Genomic DNA, 24,498 nt, shown 5'->3' on the forward strand with positions numbered 1-24,498 from the left:
TGCTGGGTAAGATGGAGGGTCAGAGAAAAAGAGGAAGACCCCCAACGAGATGGATCAGCCAGGTGGCATCATTGATGGTGTCAAGTTTGGCAGCGGTGGTGGGGTCAATATGAGTCGGTTCCGACTCGATGGCACCTAACAACAACAACAAAAACAGTGGATAGTACTGAACCCTATATATATGCATGTTTTATCTTATACATATATACAACAGAGTGACCTGGGTGGATAGTTTTAATCTATCAGATGCCGAAAGTGCACAACTGCTCACCCAATTCCATTTCTAAGACTCACACCCAGTGGAGGAGGAGGAAGCTTACTCCAAAATGGAGTAGAATGGCTATTAAGAATGAATCCCAATTTAAATATTTTTGGACTGAAGTTGACTCTTCAAGTAACTGAAATCGCGAAAAGTGTATATGAGGAATACATTTAATCAAGGAGAGGAAAGACTTGTGCAGCGAAAATTACAATGAATTACTGGAAAAAAGTAAAGAAGAGCTAAGTCAATGGAATGATAGTCCATGCTAATGGAGTGGAAGTCTTGATATTGTTAAAATGTCAATACTACCTAGAACAATACATTGTTGTTGCTGTTAAGTACCGTCGAACCATAGCAACCTTATATAGGGTTTCTGAGGAGAGGCTGGTGAGCTTGAACTGCTGATCCTGCGGTTCAAACCAACTTTGCAGTCCAGCGCATTAACCCATAGTGGCACACCAAGACTCCAAAACAATATATAGATTCAGCATAATCTTTGTCAAAATTCCAACAGCCTACTTTGCAGAAATGGAAAAGTTGATCCTCCAATTTATACTGAACTGCGAGAGGCCCTGAATAAAATTGGGAAAAGAACAAAGTAGAAGAACTCACATGTCTTGATATCAAAATATACTATAAATACATAGTAACAAAAACAGTTTGATACTGGTATAATAATAGATATACAAAACCAATGGAATACAATTGAGTTTTCAGTAATAAACTTGTATATCTATGCACAACAGATTTTCAACAGGGTGCCAAGTCAACCCAATAGGAGATGAATAGTCTCTTTAATAAATGGTGCTGAATGATGTCTGGCTATCATTCCTGAATGTTTTGATCAAAGATGCTATAAAATAAAAAGAAAATACAGAACAAAAATTTAAATTCCCATGGAATCCAGATTTCTGGAGCCATGGATGCTTGACGAATCACCAAAACTAGTGTTCTGAGATAATTTAGAATGTTAAACCAAAAATATACCCTGAACTCTTCTTAAAACTAAACAATAGTTTATCTTAACTAGTAAAAAATGTCTGCCTTGAACAATGTGATTTTTTAAAAAAACACATTGTGAAGATTTACAGACAAGATCATCAATAAAGCATACACTTTGTTTCATCTCAATGATTGCAATCCCCTCCAGGCAACAATTCCTATGGTTCCTATTTACATTGCTCCCACCATCAACTTTGTCCCTTGGGAAATACTATCTTTTAAATTTGGAATAATTGATCATTCTGTGGTGAGTATACTTTAATAGTATTGTTGCCCCACTATGTACCTATCAATTGCTTAGTCACTAGGGTGAGTTCCTTTCCAGGCCTGAAGAATGGTCTAGGGCCACAGTTTCAAGTTCCTCCATTGTTTCTGACTAGTAAATCCATTTTTTTCCTTTAATTAAATAATTTTGAGTTTTGTTGCACATTTTCTCCCACTCTATCCAGGACCCTCTAAAGTGAACCCTTTCAGAGTATTTGGTATTGGTAGCTGGGCACAGTCTCATCTAGTTCTTCTGGTCTGAGTCGTGGACACTGATTTTCTCATGTTCCATTAGTCCACTGGACTAACTGACTCCAACCTTCTTCAATTCTTATCACTCTTCTTTCTTCCATATGTGGAAAGACCAAAAGCTGCATGTTTGATGACTGCTTATGAGCTTTCAAGATCCCAGATGATACTCATCAAAGTAGGATGCAGAACATCGTCTTTGTAAACTATGTTATGCTAACTAATCAGTGTCTCCTAAAACTATGGTCCTGAGTGACTCGTTGTCTTAATATGTTTGATAACATCTAGGAATTTTTCATCATTTTGTTGACTCCACCACATTCATACTTGTGTTTGCAGGAAACGTAAATATTTATGTACAAATATCCTATTTCAGGAGTCCTGGTGTGGCACTGTGGGTTAATGAACCAGACTGCAAAGCCATTTGAACTGCAAGGTCCATGGTTCAAGCTCTAGCTGCTTCTAGGAAACCCTATACAGGGTCGCTATGGGTCGGAATCTACTCGACGGCACTTAACAACAACATCCTATTTCAAACTTTTATATATTTGTGGAATATATAAATACATATATATCACACTTTTCTTCCCTTACCCACTCGGCCTATATCTCAATCCATGTATCTATACACAGAACACTGATGTTCTAAGGTTGTGTATATATCACTATTTCCCTCTATCCTCAAGGAGCTCTGGTGGCGTAGTGGTTACAAGTCTGGCTGCTAATTTCAAGGTCAGCAGTTCAAAACTACCAGGCGTTCCTTGGGAGAAAGATGAGGCTTTCTGCTCTCATAAAGATTTACAGCCTTGGAAATCCTATGCAGGGTCGCTCTGAGTTGGAACTAAATCGATGGCACACCACCACCATCTCTACCCTCATTAGCCCATGCATACCTCCCCATGTCTTCACCTGTCTTCATCATTTTCTGCCTGCCACCCTCCCTCTTCTTGTATATTGTCCCCCTTCTTGTATATTGCCCTTCCCATTACCCAAGCTAACATGTGGCTACCATCAAACCAATGAATTATTCTCCCTTCCCTCCCACCCCTGGTAACCAACAAAGGATGTTTCTTTAATATGGAGACCTTTTCTTCAGTTTTTACAAAAATGGACCAATACAATATTTGCCCTTTTGTGAATGACTTATTTAAATCAGCATAATATCCTCCGAGTTTATGCATGCTATTAGGTGACTCACAGATTCATCTTGATTCTTCAGCATTGCATAGTATCCCATTGTGTGTACGTATCAACCTCTGTTTACCCATTCTTCTACTGATGGACATTTAGGCTGCCTCCATCTTTTTGCTACTGTGAGTAGTGCTATAATGAACATCGGTTTGCATGTATCTACTTGTTTCCTGGCTTGTATTTCTTGTGGATATATACCAAGTAGAGGGATTGCTGGGTCATAAGGTATTTCTGTTTCCAACTTTCTGAGGAAAAGCCATATGGTTTTCTCAAGTGGTTGAAACATTTTACAGTCTCACCAGCAACATAGGAAGGTCTGAGTCTTTCCACAAGCTTGCCAGCATTTGTTGTTTTCTGGTTTTTTGAACTTCGTTATTAGTGTTGGTATGAGATGATATCTCATTGTTTTGATTTGTATCTCTCTAAGGGCTAATGATTGTGAACATTTGTTCATATGTTTGCTGGTGATGTAGTTTTCTATAAATTTTAGATGTTAGTTCCTTGTCATAGCAAAAAAAAAAAAAAAAAATTAGTCTGTGGGCTCTTTTTACTATCTCTTCCCCATTTAATATGTTTTGGCTCTTTGTCAAAGATCACCTGACTGTATATGGATGAATTTATTTCAGGGTTCTCAATTCTGTTCCATTGATCTATATATCATTTGTTATACCAGTATATGGCTTATTTGACTGCTGTGGCTGTGCAGTAACTTTTGAGATCAGGGAGTGAGAGGCTTCCAACTTTGTTCTTCTTTTTAAGCAGCACTTTGCTTATGTGAGATCTTTTTCCTTTCAATATAAATTTTGTGATCATATTTTCTATCTCTTTAAAGAATGAGGTTGGAATCTGGATTGGGATAGCATTATATCTTGCTTTGGGTAGTACTGACATTTCTACAATGTTAAGCCTTCCTAATCATGAGCATGGTTTATTCTTCCATTTTTGTAAATCTCTTTTGATTTATTATAGTAGTGTTTTATAGTTTTCTTTGTATAGGTCTCTTATTTCTCTGGTTAGATTTATCCCTAGTATTTATCCCTAAGTATTTCATCTTTTGGGCAGCTATTGTAAATTGTGTTGTTTTCCTAATATGCTTTTTGGATCTGTCTACATTTGAATTATGCAAATCTGCTACACAAGACCTCTTTTAGTGTTGAAGAGCAAAGATGTCAGGTGTGCCTGACCCAAGCCATGGTATTTTCAATAACCTCATATACATGCGAAAGTTGGACAGTGAATAAGGAAGACTGTAGAAGAATCGATGCATTTGAGTTATGGTATTGGAAGAGAATACTAAAAGTGCCATGGCCTACAAAAATAGCAAACAGATCTGTATTGGAAGTACAGCCAGAAAGCTCTTTGGAAGCCAGGATGACCAGACTTCGTCTCTCATTCTTTGGACCTATTATCAGGAAAGACGAGTCACTGGAGAAGGATATCATGTTTGGTAAAGTGGAAGATAGGAGAAAAAGAGGAAGATGCCCAATGAGATGGATTGGCACAGTGACGGCAGTGATGGGCTCATACGTAGCAATGATTGTAAGGTGGCCAAGGACTGGGCAGTGCTTAGGTCTGTTGTGATAGGGTTGCTATGAGGTGGTAGTGACTTGATGGCCTCTAACGACAAAAAAAAAACATATTAGTATAGAGGACTCTGACTGCTTTTTGTATACTGATCTTGCACCATAACACTTTGTTGAATCTTTAAATAGTTTCAATACTTTTCTTGCTGAGTCTTTGGGGTTTCTATGTATAGGATTATATCAATTGTAAATAGAGAGAGCTTTACTTCTTTGCCAATTTGGATGCCTTTCATTTTCCTTTCTTGCCTTATAGATTGGATGAAGACTTCTAACACAATCTAAATAGGAGTAGTGATAAGGGCATCTTTGTCTGGTTTCTGTTCTCAAAGTGAATAATCTCAGTTTCTCTCCAATTAGAGTAATGTTGGCTGCTGGATTTGTATAGTGGTGGTGGTTGTGTGCCGTGGAGTCAGTTTCGACTCATAGCGACCCTGTACAGGGTTTCCAAGGCTGTAAATCTTTACGTGAGCAGAACGCCTCAGTTTTCTCCCATGGAACAATGGTAGTTTTGAACTGCTGACCTTGAGGTTCGCAGCCCGATCCGTAACCACTACGCTACCAGAGCTGGAATTGTATTATTGTTGTTATGTGCCATGGAGTCGGTTCTGACTCATAGCTACCCTGTACAGGGTTTCCAAGGCTGTAAATCTTTACGGGAGCAGAAAGCCTCATCTTTCTCCCGCAGAACATCTGGTAGTTTCAAACTGGTGACCTTGCGGTTCGCAGCCCAATTCGTAACCACTACGCTACCAGAGCTCCGCTCTCAATTATGTTGTGGAATTTCCCTTCAATTCCCACTTTTTTTTTTTTTAAATCAAGAAAGGGTGTTGGATTTTGTCAAATGCCTTTTCTGTATCAATCAATATGATCATGGGGTTCTTTTCCTTTAATTTATATGGTGGATTATGTTGATTTTCTAATATTGCACCATCCTTGCATCCCTGGTATATGACTCCTACTTGATCATTATGTGTTATTTATTTATTTATTTTGATATGTTGAATTATATTGGCTAAGAGATTGTTGGGAATTTTTACATCTATGTTCATGAGGGATATTTGTCTATAATTTTTTTTTTTTAGTGATGTCTGTGCCTGGTTTTAGTATGAAGGTTATGTATGCTTGCCTCATAAAATGTATTCAGAAGTTTTCCATTTTTTCTATTTTCTGGAATAGTTTCAGTAAAATTGGTGTTAGCTTTTCTCTGAATGTTCAGTAAAATTCAACTGTAAATCCATCTGGACCTGGAATTTTTTGGTTGGGAGTTTTCTAATTACTTGATAAATGCCTTCTTTTGTTATAGGTCTGTTCAAGTTTTCTACTTCACTGTGCTAGTTTAGGTAGGTTGTGTTTTTCTAAAAATTTACTAGTTTCTTCTAAGTTTCAAATTTACTGGCGTAGAATTTTTTTTATAGTATTCTATGGAGTCCTGGTGTGGCGCTGTGGGTTAATGCACCAGACTGCAAAGACATTTGAACTGCAAGGTCGGCGGTTCAAGCTCACCAGCTGCTCCTCGGAAACCCTATACAGGGTCGCTATGGGTCAGAATCTACTCAACAGCACTTAACAACAACATTATCCTTCTGGAGTCCTGGTGTGGCTCTGTGGGTTAATGTGCCAGACTGCAAAGCTGTTTGAACTGCAAGGTCATTAGTCCAAGCTCACCAGCTGCTCCTTGGAAACCCTATACAGGGTCGCTATGGGTCGGAACTGACTTGAAGGCACTTTACAACAACAATTATCCTTTTAATTTCCATTGGTTCTGTTGTGATGTCACAACTATTGTTTCTTATGCATGTTATTTGCATCTTCTCCATTTTCTTTTGTTAGATTTGCCATTAGTCAATTTTATTAATCCTTTCAAAGAACAAACTTCTTGCCTTGATTCTTTCTTTTTCTGTTTTCTAATCCATTTATTTCTCCCTAACTTTATTATTTCTTTTTTTTTTTTTTTCTGGTGACTGTAGGGTTAATTAGTTGATCTTTTCATAATTGTTAGGTATTTTGTATTAATGTGTTGCTTTTGGTTCTTTCTTCTTTTTTGTGTATTTATTGCTATAACTTGCCCTCTTAGCACTGCTTTTTGGTATGTTGTGTTTTCGTTCTTATTTGCTTAAAGGAATTAAAAATTTTTTTATATGTTCTATTAGCCAGTAGCTTTTAAACAGGGTGTTATTCAGTTTCCATGTATTTGATTTTATTTCTTTGATCTTCCTATTGCTAATTTCTAATTTTATAGTGCTATATTCTGAGAAGATGTTTTGCTTTATTTTCATGTTTTTGAATTTATTGAGACTTTCTTTGTGGACTAACATATGGTCTATTCTGGAGAATGTTTCATGTGCACTGGGAAAGAATGTGTATTGTTCTAGTGTTATGTTGAATGTTTTATATAAATCTATGAGGTCAAGTTGACTGTGTTGTTTGGTTCCTCTGTGTCTTTGCTTATTTTCTTTCTAGTTTTTCTGTCCTTTACCAAAAGTGGTGTGTTAAAATTTCCTAATATTACTGCAGAGTTGTGTATTTCTTTCTTCAATTCTATTAGACTTTGATTCATATATTTTGAGGCGCTAACATAGATATTATTTAATTTACTCTTTGATCATGAGATAATGTTCTTCTTTGTCTCTTATGCTGGCTTTTGCCTTAAAGACTATTTTATTAGAAATTAATATTGCCACTCCTACTAATTTTTTATTGCCATTACCTTGATATATTCTTTTCTTTCTTTAATTTTTAACCTATGTTTGATTTTATGTGTAAGTTGTATATCTTGTGGAATGCATATTGAAGGACCCTGTTTAAGAAAAGGATCCTGTCTTAACCATTCTGCTCCTCTGTCTTTTGACTGGTGCATCTAACCAATTGACGTTCAGTGTAATTATTAATAGGTATGAATTGACTGCAGGCATTTTGCTGGCTTTTTGTGGGGGGGGGGAGGGGGAAGTGCTGCAGCTTTCCCTGTTCCATATGTCTTCCTGTGCTTACGTCTTGTTTGTGCATTTTCTTCTCAATTTCTTCATTGCTTGACTGCTTACAAAATCTTCATGGATTTTCCTTATCTTGATTTGATTAAAATGGTGCAGTTTCTTTGAGGCTGTCATGTAATTTATTAATTTCTTCTCCATTGAAAAATAGTCTGTTTTATGCTGATATCTACTTGACTTCCTCATCATTTGTAATTCTGTAACTATACCCTCTTTTTGCTTCGTAGCTGTCTTCATTATAAATTGATATCTCTGATTCCCAATTTTTTAGTCTTATAGCTTTGTTTTATTTAGATACTTCTATATAGGGATTGAATTCTTGGTGATGTTGCCATGTATGACAATCTCTGGTTTTTGTTTGTTGTTATTGGTTCTCAATCCGAAGGACTCTCTTCAGTATGTTTTTGTAAAATTCTCCTGGTTTTTACAAATTCCTTTAATTATTGTTTATCTGGAAATGTTCTAATCTTGCCTTCACAATTGAGGCACAGTTTTGTTGGGTATGCGCTTCTTGGTTGGCACTTTTTTTCTTTCATAGTTCTGTATATGTCTCTCCATTGCCTTGCCTCCATAGTTTCTGCTGAGAAATCAGAGCTTAATCTTATTGGTTTCCCACTGTAGGTAAAATTTCATTTTTCTCGAGCTGCTTTCAGGATTCTTTTCTTGTTTTTGATTTTGGACAGTTTGATTATGGTATGACTCTGTAGATTCTTTTGGGGTCTGTCTATCCTGTTTTGGGTTCATTCAGCTTCTTGAAAGCTTATCTTATCTTTCACTTCTGTGCTTTTGTCTCTTCCTGATTCTGATCACTTGTATGTTACTCCTCTTCACGTTGTTCCACATGAATCTTTCTTCTGATTTTTTTTTTCTTTCTTTTTTCTGATTGTTCATCTAGCTTACAGGTATTGAGAGATTTATCTTCAAACTTACTAATTCTGGCTTCCATTGATTCAACTCTACTCCTTTGCCCTTTCAATGTATTGTCCATTTATGATATCTTCTGGATTTCTGTTTGAAGGTTCTGCATTATCACCAATCCTTTATCTATTTTGTTTTGATTGTTCCTGTAGTTATTTTCTGAATTCTTCCTTGTTTTCCTCAAAATTTTTGTCAGTTAATTGTTGTTGTTAGGTGCTGCTGAGTCAGTACTGACTCACAGCAACCTTATCCACACCAGAACTAAATACTGCCCAATCCTGTGCCAACCTCACTATAGTTGCTGCTGCCACTGTGCCAATCTATTTCACTGGGGGTTTTTGTCTTTTTCGCTGACCCTCCACTTTACTAAGAATGATGTCCATCTCCAGGGACTGGTTCCTCCTGATAACATGTCCAAAGTATGAGAGACGAAGTCTTGCCATCCTGGTTTCTAAGGAGCATTTTGGCTGCACTTCAACACATATTTTTTGTTCTTCTGGAAGTCTATGGTATATTTAATAGTCTCCACCAACACCATAACTCAAATGCATCAAATCTTCTACAGTCTTTTTATTCATTGTCTAACTTTCACATGCATATGAGTTTTTTTTTTTTTTTTTTAAACAAACAACAACCATGGTTTGGGTCAGGCACACCTTAGTCCTCAAACTGATATATTTTCTCTTGAACCTGTGCTTCATTGACTACACAAAGGCTTTCAATTATGTGGATCATGACAAGCTATGGACAACATTGCACAGACTGAGTAATCCAGAATACTTAATTGTGTTCATGAGGAACTTGTACATAGATCAAGAGGCAGTTGTTTGAACAGAACAAGCGAACATAGAATGATTTAAAATTAAGAAAGGTATTTGTCAGGTTTGTATTGTTTCACCAAACTTATTCAATCTGTACGCAGAGCAAATAATTCGAGAAGCTGTATTATATGAAAAAGAAAAAGAAAAACAACATGGCATCAGGGTTGGAGGAAGTCTCATTAACAGCCTGCAATATGCAGATGATACAAACTTGCTTGCTGAATGTGAAGAGGACTTAAAATTCTGATAAAGATTAAAGACCACAATCTTCCCTATGGGTTGTACCTCAATGAAAAGAAAACAAAAATCCTCACTACTTGACCAATAAATAACATAATGCTGAGTGGAGAAAAGATTGAAGTTGTAAAGACTTCATTTTGTTTGGATCCACCATTAATATTCATGGAAGTGGCAGTCAAGAAATCAAATGACATATTGCATTAGGCAAATCTGCTGCACAAGACCTCTTCAAAGTATACAAGAGCAAAGAAGTCAGTTCAGTTCAGGGCTGATTTAGTTTATGTTGGTTGTTGTCATTGATCCACTGTATAGCAACTCATATTGGCTCTTGTCCAATTGGTGAGATTGTAGAGGGTACAACTTTGGCTAGGCTGAATGGCCTCAGTTGCTGTCTCCTTTCAGGTGAGGCAAGAAGAGAAAATACACATATAGGAGAGAAGAACAACAAACAACAAACCAGCAAACAACAGTGAAATAGTAATAGAATAAAGAAAAAAATGGAATTGGCTTTTTCTCTACCAATAAGTGGCATGCCTCTGCACCACCTACTGGACTCTTGCCTCCACAGCCATCCAGGAAAGTTCAAGATGGCCACATTGCACCTAGCTAGCCTGCACCGATCATCAGCATTTCTTTCTTTCTTTTTCTTTTTGTTATCTAACCCGCATGTCTGTCAGGCTGCTTCTCCTAGTGAGAGCTAGTCCAGGGCTGGACAGGGCTGATGTTGAAGATTTGCAGCAGGGCCTGACCAAGAGGGTGTACTGTGGATAGCTCCTACTTCTTTTAATGGGGCACACAACCTCAGTGCTCACCTCCATATGTGCTTCAGACCACCTGGAGAGTAGGAGCTTCCCTGAGGTTGTATGCTAATGGAAGCAGGCCTTACCTCTCATCACCAGGGGTGTGTGGGGAACAAGAAACATATCACACCATTGTCTGTAAGCCACAGGTTGGTTTCTGCAATGCAAATATGTTTTCTGGTCTTTGAAGCTACTCACAAAATCTCAAGATGGCTATGGAGGTCCTGTCAGCTGCTACAACTCGGGAGTTAATTCTTTTTGACTGCTTAGCTCTCTGCCCTAGTAAGCATTCAATCTACTTCTATGCCTCTTCATCTGAAGCTCAGAGTTTTAGGACTATCATCTGCATCTGTCTCATTTGGTTTGCCATATCTTTGTTGTAGAGGATCCGTACAGCCTTTCTGCCTAGTCTGCCATCTTGCTCCATCTCCTATGATCACTGTGTTCTTTTATGTGGTAACAAACTGACAACAGCACTTGAAAGATTAGATATGAAAATTTGGGAGCAGTGAGTTTATGCTAATGAGGGAGGCACAATTTGGAAAGGAGGGTAAGAATGGTTTTACAACTTGAAAAATATATTCAATGTTACCGAATTATACATGTAGACATTGTTGAACTGGTGTATGTTCTACTGAGTACATTTATAAGAAAAAAAAAATAAATTATTTTTAAAATGGTGCTGGGATAACTGGATTTACACATCTAAGAGAATGAACATGGACACATTGATCACGACACATATGAAAAGTATCTCAAAATGGATCAAGGACCTAAATGGAAAAACGAAAACCATAAAACTCTTGAAAGAAAACATAGGGGTAATGTTTCAGCAGTAAGTTTTTAATAAGAAGTCTCAGATATGACACCAAAAGCACAAGCAATAACAGACAAAATGGATAAACTGGACTTCATCAAAATTAAAATGCTTTGTTCATTAAAGGCCTTTTTCAACAAAGAACATTCAACCTACAGATTGGGAGAAAGCCCTGCCAATCTACTTCAAAAGAATCAGCTACTGAAAACCACACAGGTCACAGTTTTACTTTGACACACACGGGGTCGCCATGAGTCAAAATGTACCTCATGGCAACTGGTAAGTTATTGCTCTTGTTATTACTGTTAGGTGTAATAGAGTAGGTTCTGACTCATAATGACTTCATAGCACAACAGACTAGAACACTACCCAGTCCTGTGCCATCCTTCCAATTGTTGTTACGTTTGAGCCATTGCTGCTCAGTGTCAATCCATCTCATTCGGGGTCTAACTCTTTTTAGCTAACCTTCCACTTTTCCAAGCATGAGGTCCTTGTCTATGGACTAGTCCCACCTAATAATAAGCCATCCTGGCTTCTAAGGATCATCTGACTGTATTTCTTCCAACATAGATTTGTTTAATCTTCTACCAGGGCACTCCATGGCACTTTTAATATTCTTTTCCAACACTATAATGCAAATGCATTGATTCATCTATGGTTTGTCTGCCTTATTCATTGCCCAACTTTTATATACACATTAGGCAACTTAAAGTATGTGGCAACCGATGTCCTCAATGCGACATCTTTGCTGTTTAACATTTTAAAGAATTATTGTGCAACAGATTTGCCTAATGCAATACATCATTTGATTTCCTGACTGCTGCTTCCATGAGTGCTGATTGTGGATTCAAGCAAAATGAAGTCTTTGACAACTTCAATTGTTTCTCTATTCATCATGACGTTATTTATTGGTATAGTTGTAAGAATTTCTGTTTTATTTTCATTGAAGTACAATCCATACTGAAGGTTGTAATGTTTGATCTTCATCAGTAAGTATTTTAAGTCCTCTTTGCAAGCAAGGTTGTATCATTTGCATATCACAGGTTGTTAATGAGTCTTCCTCCAATCCTGATGCCACATTCTTCATATAATGCAGTTTCTCGGATTATCTGCTCAGCATGCAGACTGAATAAGTATGGTGAAAGAATACAACTCTTGCACACATCTTTCCTGATTTTAATCCGTATCCCTTTGTTTTGTTCTAACAACTGCCTCTTGGTCTTTGCTCAGGTTTCTCATTAGTACCATTATGTATTCTAGAATATCCATTCTTCAAAATGTTATCCAAAATTTGTCATTATCTACAAAGTCAAAAGCCTCTGCATAGCTTTTCTGGTATTCTCTGCTTTCATCTAAGATCCAATTATATCCTTGGTTCCATGTCCTTTTCTGAATCCAGCTTGAATTTCTGGCAGTTCTCTGTAAATGTACTGCTGAAACCATTTTAAAATCATCTTCAGCAAAGTTTTACCTGCATACTGTTTGAGGATTTCTGCATCCTGTTGAGTCACCTCTCTTTGGAATGATCACAGATATAGATGTCTTCCAAGTAGCTGTCTTCCAAATTTCTTGGCATAGATAAGTGAGTGCCTGAAGTGCTGCATCAGCTTGTTGAAAGATTTCAGTTTGTATTCTGTCAATTCTTGGATCCTTGGTTTTTGCCAATGCCTTCAGTGTAGCTTAGTATGTAAGTATATATCTGATAAGGGTTTAATACACAGAACTCCTACAATTTAACAACAAAATATAGATAACCTAATTTAAAAAATAGTCAAAGGACTTGAGATATTTCACCAGAGGAAAAATGCAGATGGCCAACAAGCACATGAAAAGAAAGATGCACAAAGTTCTTACTCATTAGGGGCTGTGAATAAAATCAAACAATAATGAAATATCACTTTGCATCTTAAAATGGGTATAATTTTTAAAAATCAGAAAACAAGAGGTATTTGGTGAGGATGTTGAGAAATAGAAACTCTCATTTATTCCTGGTGTGATTGACTGCAAGATGGTACAGCTACTGTGAATAAAGAGTTTGGCAGTTCCTCAGAAAGTTAAACAAAGAGCTATTGTGTAATCCAGCAATGGCATCCCTAGGTTTATACCCCCAAGGAATTGAAAAAAGGAATGCAAATGGATACTTGTATACCAAAGTTCATTATTCACAACAGCCAAAACATGAAAACAGCTTAAATGTCCATCAATAGGAGAGTAGATAAACAATATGTGATAAAGAAAAATGAAGTCCTGATACATGATACAACATGGATGAGTCTTGAAAACATTATGCTGAATGAAATAAGTCATCTACAAAGGGCCAAATACTGTATTTCTATGATCCCATCTAAATGAAATATATAGAATAGGCAAGTTTATAGAGACCAAAATTTATTAGAGGGTACCAGGGGCAGGTGGGAGAGAGGAGAAAAGTAGGGCATATTGTCTAGGAAATACTGAGCTTCTGTAAAGGGTTAAGAAGAATTTGGGAATGGATTGCAGTGAACGTAGAACAACATGATGAATATAATTCATGACACTGAACTATACATGCAAAAAATGTTGTCATGACAAATTGCATGTAACATATATGTTTATCACAAAAAAATGCAAAAGTTCTTGACAAAATTTTAGCAAACTGTTTCTAGGAATAGAGAAAAAGAACAATTTATCACAACCAAGTATGATTTATCTCGGATATGCAAGGTTAATTTAACATTAAAACAACACCAACAGCATAATCTACTGTTGTTGTTAATGCTGTTGAGTCGATTCCAACTCATAGTGACCATTTATAGGGCTTTCCGACCAGAGGTGCGGGGCAGAGAGAGAAAATCATTAATTTGCTAGAGGGTAGACACATGTTAACATGGGTGACAGGGCAGGCAATATACAACAAAACAGAGGTTGGCAGAGGAAAGATGAAGGTGGGGGAGACACGGGGATGCAAGAGCTAAAGTGAAAAGAAGTAAATACTGCTAACTGATGGTGCATGTAAGGGACTGAAATCATAGTAATGAAGCAAAGTATGATATTTGTTGAATGTAAAACTGATGATCTGCTCTGTAAACCTTCCCTCAATTCACAATACAAAGTTTTAAAAAACAAAACAGGAATATATCTTCATGACCTTGGGAATGGCAGAAATTTTTTAGAAGGTGCAGAAAGCATTAGCCATTAAAAAAAGAGAGATAAATCCAACCTTATAAAAATTAAATTTTCTGCTCATTTAAAGACATCAACAAAATAAGTAGGAAAACCACATATTGTTGAAAAATTCATAACACACATATCAGACAACTCTGACATCTTAATAGGAGATAAATATTATAATAAAATTATGCAAAATACTTGACTTCATAAAAGAAGCTGTATGCATGGTGAATAAGCACATGAAATGGTATTCCACATCATTTGTCATCACAGAAATAAAAGCAAATTAAAAAATACAATTATATCTGCCAGAAAGGCTAAACTTAAAAAGACAAGCATTATCAAGTATTAGTAAGAATGCAGAGCAACTAGAACTCTCATACATTGTTGATGAACGTGTAAAATGGCAAAATCACTTTGGAAAACAAAAATTTTATAAAATAAAGGAAGCATGTATTCTATGACCCAGCACACAAAGATTCGTACATGCACGTTATAGTAACTTTATTAATTAACAGTCAAAAAAAGGAAACAACCTTGATGTCGAACATGAAAGTTTTATATATATATACACACACACATACACACAAACACTGGGTAGTCTATTTTTGGCAATTTAAAAAAATATATATTATTTTATTGTACCCTGAAGACTGTCACTTTCATTTTCTTCTTTGTTCCTTCTTGGATAACAGCAGAAGGATGTGACAGAAGGAACTCAAAAAGGGTTTGTACAAATGTATGAATGTTATAGTTATAAATGTGCGGGTATAAGTAGCTAGGAGCACAAAAGGAAGGAGAAAACTTGCAATTTAAAAGTACCTCTTACTGGGCACATGCATAGGTACACCCACACTTGCAGATAATACCCACTTGACTGGATGATCAGACTTCAACCAGAGGAAAAAGAGAATAATCTGACACAATTTTATGAACTTGATCTACACTTATGGAAGCAGTAGCTCAAGGAAGGGAACAAATCTTCACGGCGAGAATCACTCCCACCCTCCTCCACACACGGAAAGGGCAGGTATGGGCAACGTGGACATTGGCTACCCAGAATGGGGGGGCTACAGAGGCAAGAAGTGACTGGCTTACAAGCTTTCAAAAGGGAACCTAGATCCAGAGGGCATGGAGCAAGGTGGAATCTCCACTGAGTAGTATCCAATCTGCCTGGGCGGGGCTGACGAAAGGAGATGCGGATAGGTCTCTTGTGATACAATATTGAATAATTATTATCAGGACTGATTGTTAGGGCTGGAAATGTAAAGGTAGACGTTTTGTGGCAAAGGGAGGAGAGTGATTGACTTTGCAGTCTAGGAGTGGAGGTCCCTGGGACCATCAAGGGAGAAGAGCGCAGAGCGGAACCCTATCCAGAGAGGCAGTGATGCCAGAGATGGAGGCAGAGATGATGGCGTGGAGAGATGGAGCAGCTGGGGACTTTGGACCGGGGTGCGGGGGTGTGGGGGGTGTGTGGGCAGGCTTGCGGGGTATACCCTTTGGTTGATGGATGGTGCATGGGGGTGATTGTAACCATGGCAAGAAAATGATATACAATGGGATCAATGTGAAGCTAATGTCCTCCCATGAAGACTATCACATAATTCACAGTAGGATATTAAAAAAAAAAAAAAAAAAGTACCTCTTACTGTGCCAGGAATTGTGTGTTTGACAGTTAACATATATCTCATTTAATCTCACAGAATATTTTAGTATAATGACAGAACATCTGTCAAGCTCAAGTCCATAAGGGTATACAGCTTCTCTAGGTACCAGTGGTTTTTGTTAGGTGCAGTTGCGTCAGTTTCGACTCAGAGCGACCCTATGTACAACAGAAGGAAATACAGCCTTGTCCTGTACCATTCTCACAATCATTGCTGTATTTGAGCCCATCGTTACCAGAGTAAGCATAAATCTTTATTAAATTTTTATCAGCCTTTTAACATAAATGAATCTGTGGATAGTTTCCTACTGCTTCCTAGGCAAAGAACAGTCACTCTTACTCCAAGCTTAAAACTGCTTTCTGACATAACTTTCTGACTTTAAAACAGATCTAAAAAAATACCTCAGCGCTTTAAACTAAAATACAGTTTCTTATATTCCCACAGCAGTAAGAAGAACTGTATTTAGCCACAGTACTTAACTTTATATTTCATAAAGTTTCCAAGTACTGAATAAAAGTAAGTCAAGAAAAAATACATTAACCCTGACACCAACAAATTAACTCAAATTATAGTGCACCTTCTATTTGTATTCTAGACACATTGGATAGTTTTAATAAGATACACATTATACCTTACCTGTGGCTAGAAAAAATATCAATAGAAATGAATTCAAGCAGTTTCTAATTGAAAAAAAAAATAGCAACTCTGAAAATTCTAATGTTCCCGCATGTATAGCTTCTGCATTTGATAGGAATCATGCTATAACCACAGAACCATCCTTGGGAATGGCTTGAGAAGGTGGGGCTGTATGCACTGGTTTATTATTTTAAGTTGCACAGTTCTACAGTTCCACATCCTCAGCTGTGATGGCATTCTTCCTGTCAGGTGTGGGGGTGGATGGGAATTATCAGCACACTCACAGGTCCCAGGCAGCTTTGGATTAAATTGTTTTGGGAAAACCAGGGCAGACATCTTTGCCTTGGAAAACTTAAACCCCATCTCATATGGCTAAAGAAAACTCACATGACATGTTTCACATCTGGGATCGTCCTGCCCCCTAATTGCTAGAAAAACATCAGACCTGTCTTTGCAGTAATTACGTGCTTCTTAAATTTTACTTTAGTCTAAGAAAATTGAAAATCCAGAACAACCACTGAAGAACATGTGCTACATACTATCTAAGGGACTTCCTCCCCCCACCCCAAAAGACAAGAAAACCCAGCTTCACTAAAAAGAAAAAAAAAAAAAAGTCCCTTCTTTCTCAGGCTGGGGGAGAAAAATGTGCACATATTCTAAAGAGTTCTTTGTGTGAACAGGTGACCCCTTCTCACAGTCTCTATAATTAATTGAGAAATTAAAGTTGGTTGGCCTGTGAGATCTCTTGTTAAAAAAAAAAAAAAAGGCAGAAGATCTTGGATATTTTGGAACAAGAGTCTACTATTCCGCCAAGACAGTATGTTATTGTTATTGGAGTGTCTCTCAACAAAACAGTATTGAGTGGTGAGGACGTGATTTTGATTAGGTGGGATGACTCAGCTCTTCCCCTTAAAAAAGAGAGGACTTGTCAGAGTCTTACTTACCTCATGATCTGGGATCTCAGAGGACAGTGTTTTGCCTAGTATGACCCCGGTCAAGTATGTCCAGCATCGAGCTGTGTTGGCAAGGTTGTAGCCTCCTGTCTCCATCAAGAATTGTGAAGTTACGAAAGAACAGTCACAAAACAGCAGGAGAGGGAAGGGGAGTAAGGAAGGAAAGAAAAATGTTTTAATAGAAGGGCTAAAAAGAAAACTTTAATGTGCAGAATTTCATCTAAACATCCCTTCATGATATTTTAAAACCACCTAGCAGGTAATCGTTAGTGGACCAGTGAGATAATGTACATTGTAGAACTGGGAAGTCCAAGATATCCACCTGATGAATATAAGCTCTACAATTCCTTCAAGAGCTATTTCCAAGATTTAGATCCCTGAAATGCAGATCTCTTCAGATGACCTATCGAATGTGAAGGTTTCTGTAATGCGTTTTACAACAATTCCATAAAATGACTGCTGGGTGTGATTTATATTTTAAAGCTATTAGAAGATATAGTCCTAAAAATACAGGAAACAGAAAAACTAAATGCTGACAGAAACACTCCCTTCTTTTAATATTGACATTCTTTTATCCCGTAAACTCAGGCCTAGGGCCAGAGATGAAAGATAATTTAGATGAGGAAGACTCTTTATATTGAGGTTCTGATCTATCTTGCCAGGTCTTGCCACAGTCACTGAGCAACCATATTATAGTATCTAGTAATCAGCATATTTTTGTGCTAAAGAGATGTATTCTGCCATACGGCATTAGAATGTTGGCTTTCAGCTATATTCTAAGACTGTGGGTGCAAAATGTGTCACTGTAGGATAAGCACAGCAGTTCAAACCCACCAGCTACTCACGGAAACCCTATATAGGGTTGCCATGAGTCAGAAACAACTCGATGGCACACAACAACAGGGGTAAAATGGAATGATTTCCCAAAACCAAGGCAGCTTTGGGGAAATTGAGTCAGGTCTATTTTAGGTTGTTGTCATTGTTATTGTTAAGTACTGTCAAGTTGGTTCCGACTCATAGCAACCCTGTATAGGGTTTCCGAGGAGTAGGTGATGGGTTTGAACTGCCAACCTTGTTGTTCCTAGTCCAGTGCTGATCCTACAGTGCCATACCATGTAATTTATTGTCAAAATGGTTTACTTTTAAGAGCAACAGAGGACATTATTAGTAATTACATTGGAATAACAGGTATAAACTGGGATATATGGTCACCATTTTAAAAAACCTTCCTATTACTTAAAATGTAAAGGATGCTGGAGGTTTCCAGCATGTGTCTTTTAGGCTCAACAGGGCCCGCTAATGCTTTAGGATGAAGTTTCTCTACTAATTGCATATTTGTTTTTAGGGGCTAAGAATGTTTAATTCTAGGAGAAAAACTGAACAACAAAAAGATTGCCCTAGAGCAAACTCTGCTATATACAAGGTGAAGTCAAAAAGTATTGCTATAAAATCATAGACACCTGTATTAGAGAAAAATATCAATTTGTTAAGCTACTGTTTCTTGACATATCCTTCATCTAGGTCTACATACTTCTAACGGGGTGTTTCCATCTGTCTAACACTTCTCTGAAGAATTTTATACTCTTTGTTTTACATCACATCAAAATGACAGTTTTGACATCCTCAAGTGATTCAAATTGTGTTCCTTTTACGATGTTCCTTGAATTTGGGGTACAAAAAAAAGTCTGAGGGACAAGATCAGGACTGTAGGGTGGATGGGGTAAGGTTTCTCAATGCAATATAGGACAGTCCTTGTTACCCTTGAATAATGAGCTGGTATACAGTTGGTACGACTTTCCTGGCCTTTTTCTCACCAATGTAGTTTTCAACTTTCTGAACATTTCTTCATAATAATCCTTCATAATGATCTTCCTGTATCCTTAGAGAAAATCTATCAAGATTATCACTTTGGGATTTCATGAAACAGTTATCATAACCTTTTAAGCTGACCTGTCCAATTTCTTCCAATTTGTTTTTTACAACAGGTTAACAAAATCAAAAACAAAAACAAACCAAAAATTCAACGAATTATTAGCTGTCTCTTAAGACATATATTTTAAGATCAATTTGCTTATCATGTTATTTTAACACACCAATACATTTAGCCAGTGAAATAAAGATTGTCTCAGATAGGTAGACAGAAAATTCTAAGCAAGGTACCATCAAAGGTGACTGAAACTGTGAAAGGCGCTTTGGGATTAAAGGCTACATACATCTTTCACAAATGTCTAAAAGTTTCTATTGAATGGAGTCATGGTGTGGCACTGTAGGTTAATGTGCTGGACTGCAAAGTCGCTTTGATCCACAAGGTCAGTGGTTCAAGCTCACCAGTCACTCCACAGACACCCTACACAGGGTCACTATAGGTTGGAACTAATTAAACAGCACTTAACAACAGCAACAACAATTGAATGGAGTCAGCTTTCTGTTGGTCAAGTAATAACAAACCACAAGTATACAATGAAGATAAAAATGCCCAAGAGACTCTTTGGAACTCACATCTTTGCTTCATTATAACAAGTTCATGGCTTTTTTTTGAGGAGGAGAGCAGCTATTCTTGATCTCAGTTTAGCTATTTACTTCATGTGTTTACTACTTATAAGTAAGGTTCATGTTTTTACTGATTATATACAAGTAAGGTCAGAGTTTTTATATCTAAAGATGATTATTAGAACTGAGAATCAAAGATGATACTGAGAGAAGATTGATCAAAATTCAATGGGATTAACATCTTCTATTATAAGATTTGAGGTAACCTTTAACCGAAGAACTTTTACTTCAGGTACTGAAACTTAGACTTTAGAGTATCAAGCTGAGGAGAAAAGTAAGTCAGAATATTTTCTTTATGCTGAACTGAGGAAGTAGCAAATTTCATTGACTAGGTACTCAGGAAGGTTGTTATTATTCAATCTAAGAAAACCAAGTCTAACTCAGTGTCAACGGAAAAAATGTAGAGGAAGGTCAACAAATTCTCCTGTGATCTTCCTTTGTACTCACCTCCTCCCAAAATGAGTGTTGCCAATTGCCACTGAAGGACGTACTTAAGACACTTGCCAATGCCCAATGGAGTCATGTTAAAAGAGCACATGGGGTCCCCAGCTATTGTATCAGCTCCCAGTTGTAAAACCACTGCTTTGGGATTAAAGGCTACAAATACCTCCTTTAGTACACTGTAGAAAAGAGAAAGGATACAAAATGTCAGAAAAAGATAAGCCAGTTTAGTCTGGAGGTAATGGTACTGGTGGGAAACTTGTGGGGGTATAGCTGGATCAGCAAATACTTCCAAACCAACAACAATAAAGCCAAACTCAGTGCCATCAAAGTTGGTTCCAACTCATAGTGACCCAGTAGGATAGAGTAGAACTGCTCTCATAGAGTTTCCATTACAGTAAATCTTTATGAAAGCAAACTGCTACATCTTTCTCCCACACAGTGGCTGGTGGGTTCTAACTATCAACTTTTGGGTTGACAGCTGAATGCTTTAACCAATGTGCTACTGGGGTTCTTTTTATACCTTAATAAAGCTGACTTTATTAAGGTATAAAAAGACTCCATCTCCATCCTCTACAAGGGCCAAATTTGCCCTTGTGTTTTAGAACTCACATTTGCTTTAACTATTTATATAAATTCATCTTCAACCGTTTTAGGATATATCATACACATTTTCTCCATTTTAAAACGTAGAAAAACAAGACATAGGTACAATAATGAAAGATTATTTCTAATAACTTATGATTGCAAATGTGCTTGGAGTTTTGTTGTCATTGTTGTTAAGTGCCATCAAGTTGTAGCACCCTTTTATAGGGTCTCCGAGGAGTGGTTGGTGGGTTTGAACTGCTGATCTTGTGGTTAGCAGTCCAATGCTTATCCTACACTGCCACACCAGGACTCACCTAGTTATTAATGGGGCCTGCATGTAAGTACATGCTGTGGAAAACAAAAAAGTTATCGGCTTACTTTTTACTATATAAAAGGAATCCAAGGATAAGAGATGCTGTCCTCTCAAATTCATATGCAACCAGGGTATTACAAGAAAGGTAACTATAACAACAGATCCAGAAGTATAAATCTGAAAGCACACTATAGAACAAATTATACTAAATAATTATGAGCATAATTTTGGGTAGACTCATTTAGTGCTACCAACTCAAGCTAACTGCTTTTTGCAATAAAGCCTTATAAATGGAAGGAAGAGGTCAGTAAGACAGATGATTTTAGTAAGGCTTCCAATATAATTATTAATTGAACACTGAAAAGGTCCCTGCTCTCAAGAGACTTGCAATCTACTTCCCAGACAAAACACACACCAGTCCTCAGGAGCTGGAATAACTCCTATAGAAACATATAAACAAGTGCAAATTAACATACTTCAGAGCTGAGAAAATACAGAGTCGAAAAGTGATAAAAAATGTTGGGGCTAACGACCCGCTCATACTGAGCATGTCAAATTAGACCAGTGCAGTTAAGACAGAAATATCCCAGATCTTTCAGAAAATGCAAAAGGAATTTAGGGCTATGAAAGGAAAGCCTTCTAAATTCATATGTAACCAAGGCACTGAAACTATTGAAAAGTGCTCAGACTACAGGCACATTCTTTACATCAAAGGATTGTTATGTTTTCCTTTCTCATCTACATAGAGACAAGTATTGCGTGATTGTGGAGATTAAAATAATATTATAAAAATAGTAGGACATGATCCTTAATATAGGAATACTCAACATCTATTCTCCCTTTTTATCTCCTGGGTGCAGAAGGAAGATAAGCCATCTGAATAGTCAGCCAACAGTTATTGAGTATCTGCATGTACAGAGTACCCTATGAGTTGCTGCTGGGATATACAGAAAAAGTCATGGTTTCTATTCTAAAAGATTTATAGCTTAATGGGGAAAAGGGGGGAGGTAAGCAAGACTAACTTTAAAAATTATTTCCTTCTCTTAGCATATATATACTGAGTGTTGACTGTGTGCCCATCTTGTAACTGCACTATGCTGCAGAAACAAATATTAATATGGTACATCTCCTACCTTCATGCAGCTTAGAATAGAGGGAAACAAACAGATTATGTGAGTAAATAATCAAAATACAATAATAAATGAAGAATTAGAGATGGCACAGAAGGAGTTTCCAAAATATGTTAGGAAAATCTCCATAAAGGTAACTCTTGACTTATATTTTAAAAGATGAGAAGAAATATAATGAGATACCTATCAAAATGGCTAAAATGAAAAACAATGATAACATGAAAATGTCAGTAAAGATGTGGACGAACTAGATCATATATACAGTGCTGGTAGGAATATAAAATGCTACAGACGTTCTGGAAAATAGTTTGGCAGTTTTTGCCAAAACTAAAAATAAATTTACCATATGACCCAATTATACTCTTGGACATTTATTACAGAGATATAATGACTTACTTTAATGTCAGAATTTGTACATGAATGTTTATGGAAGTTTTATTTATAATTAGCCCCAAATTGGAACATACCCAAATGTCCTTCAGCAGGTGAATGGTTAAACAAACTGTAGTACATCCATACGGTGAAATACCATTCAGCAATAAAAATGTACTGATACAAGCAACACTTTGGATGAACTTCAAGGAAATTACGTTTAGTGAAAAAAAAGTCAATCTCAAAAGAACACATACTACATGATTCCATTTATGTAACTTTTGTGAATTAACATAAAGGTGGCTAATAGATTAATGGTTGCCATGGAACAGAGATGGGTGTGACTATAGTGGGGTAGCTTGAGGGAGACATGTGGTAATGATCGTCATGTAGTTTGATGGTGGTGGTGGTTATGCATGTCTATACATGTTACAAAACAGCATATAGCTACTGCAATGGGTTGAATGCTATTATTTCCAAGGAGCAACTGGTGGGTTTGAAATGCTGACATTGTGGTTAGCAGTCCAGTGGGTTGAACTGTTGTTGTTGTTAAGTGTCATCGAGTCGGTTCTTACTCATAATGGCCCTGTATGGTGGCTGGTTAGTTTGAACCGCTGACCATGCAGTTCAAACTAACCTTTTGGTCCAGTGCTTATCCTACAAAATTCATGTCCATCCAAAATCTCATAATGTGACTTTGAATGGAAATACGGTCTCTGCACATATAAAGTTGGTTTAAGCTTACATCAGACTGATTAAAGTGGGCCCTAAATCCAATAACGCATCCTTCAAAGACAAGAAAACACAGTGACACAGAGAATAAGGTCATATGAATATGGAAGCAGAGATTGGAGCTAAAACTCCAGGGATGTCAAGGATTGCCAGGAAACACCAAAAGTTAGGAAGAGGGATTCCGGAAAAAGATGGCGGATCAGGTGGAAGTGTAGTGATGAGCTCTGCCGAGAACAACACATACTACAGGACCAAGAAGGCTCAGGGAATGGTCCCAGTACTCTGAACCATATATAAAGGAATATTTAGAAGGTTGGAAGACTTACAGTGGGGAGTTTGTGGCAGAAGCAAGAAATCCATTGCTTCCTGGTTTGGGACACTCAGCTGCTTCAGGAGCCGCCATTCTGTGTGGGGCCAAGCGGGGAAAGGATCAGAGCAGCCACGGACGCCTGACAGAGTCACAGAGATAGAGGTGTGGACATTCTTTGTATTCTTTTTTTTGGGGTATCTTTTCGTTGGTCTCTTGCTGTCTGCATACCTCCATTCTGGTGACTATAGGGGTGCCTGAGCTGACGGATACTACAGCCCCACCCTCAGAGGGTTCTACTACGCATGTGCATAGATCTTCTAGAAATTTAAAGAGACAGTACACACGTAAAACCAAACGGCCGACAGATACTCAGCCCAAGAGCAGGCCTTGAACTTTTCTTGTTTGCTTTTTGTTCCTGTGTTTTTTAACACAGGAAAGAGAAGTAGAGGGCTGTAAGGAGGGAAAGAGACCTCATATTAGGCTACAGATTTTTTTTTTTAATTTTTTTTTCTTTTTATATCATTT

At 37.3% G+C, this 24,498-nt stretch overlaps 1 protein-coding gene across 1 annotated transcript in view; it reads right to left on the bottom strand.

Moving 5' to 3' along the window:
- Positions 1 to 24,498, bottom strand: part of LOC102820342 (histone deacetylase 8-like) — a 508,909-nt gene that overhangs the window by 220,207 nt on the left and 264,204 nt on the right. Inside the window, exons 7-8 of the mRNA XM_006873407.1 lie at positions 20,535 to 20,707; positions 17,529 to 17,623 (exon numbers count right to left, since the gene is read on the bottom strand). Of these exons, the coding sequence (XP_006873469.1) occupies positions 17,529 to 17,623; positions 20,535 to 20,707 (268 nt within the window). The remainder of the gene's footprint in view (positions 1 to 17,528; positions 17,624 to 20,534; positions 20,708 to 24,498) is intronic.

This window comes from Chrysochloris asiatica, unplaced genomic scaffold (assembly GCF_000296735.1).
Source record: "Chrysochloris asiatica unplaced genomic scaffold, ChrAsi1.0 scaffold00239, whole genome shotgun sequence".
In the NCBI taxonomy this organism is placed as follows: domain Eukaryota; kingdom Metazoa; phylum Chordata; class Mammalia; order Afrosoricida; family Chrysochloridae; genus Chrysochloris; species Chrysochloris asiatica.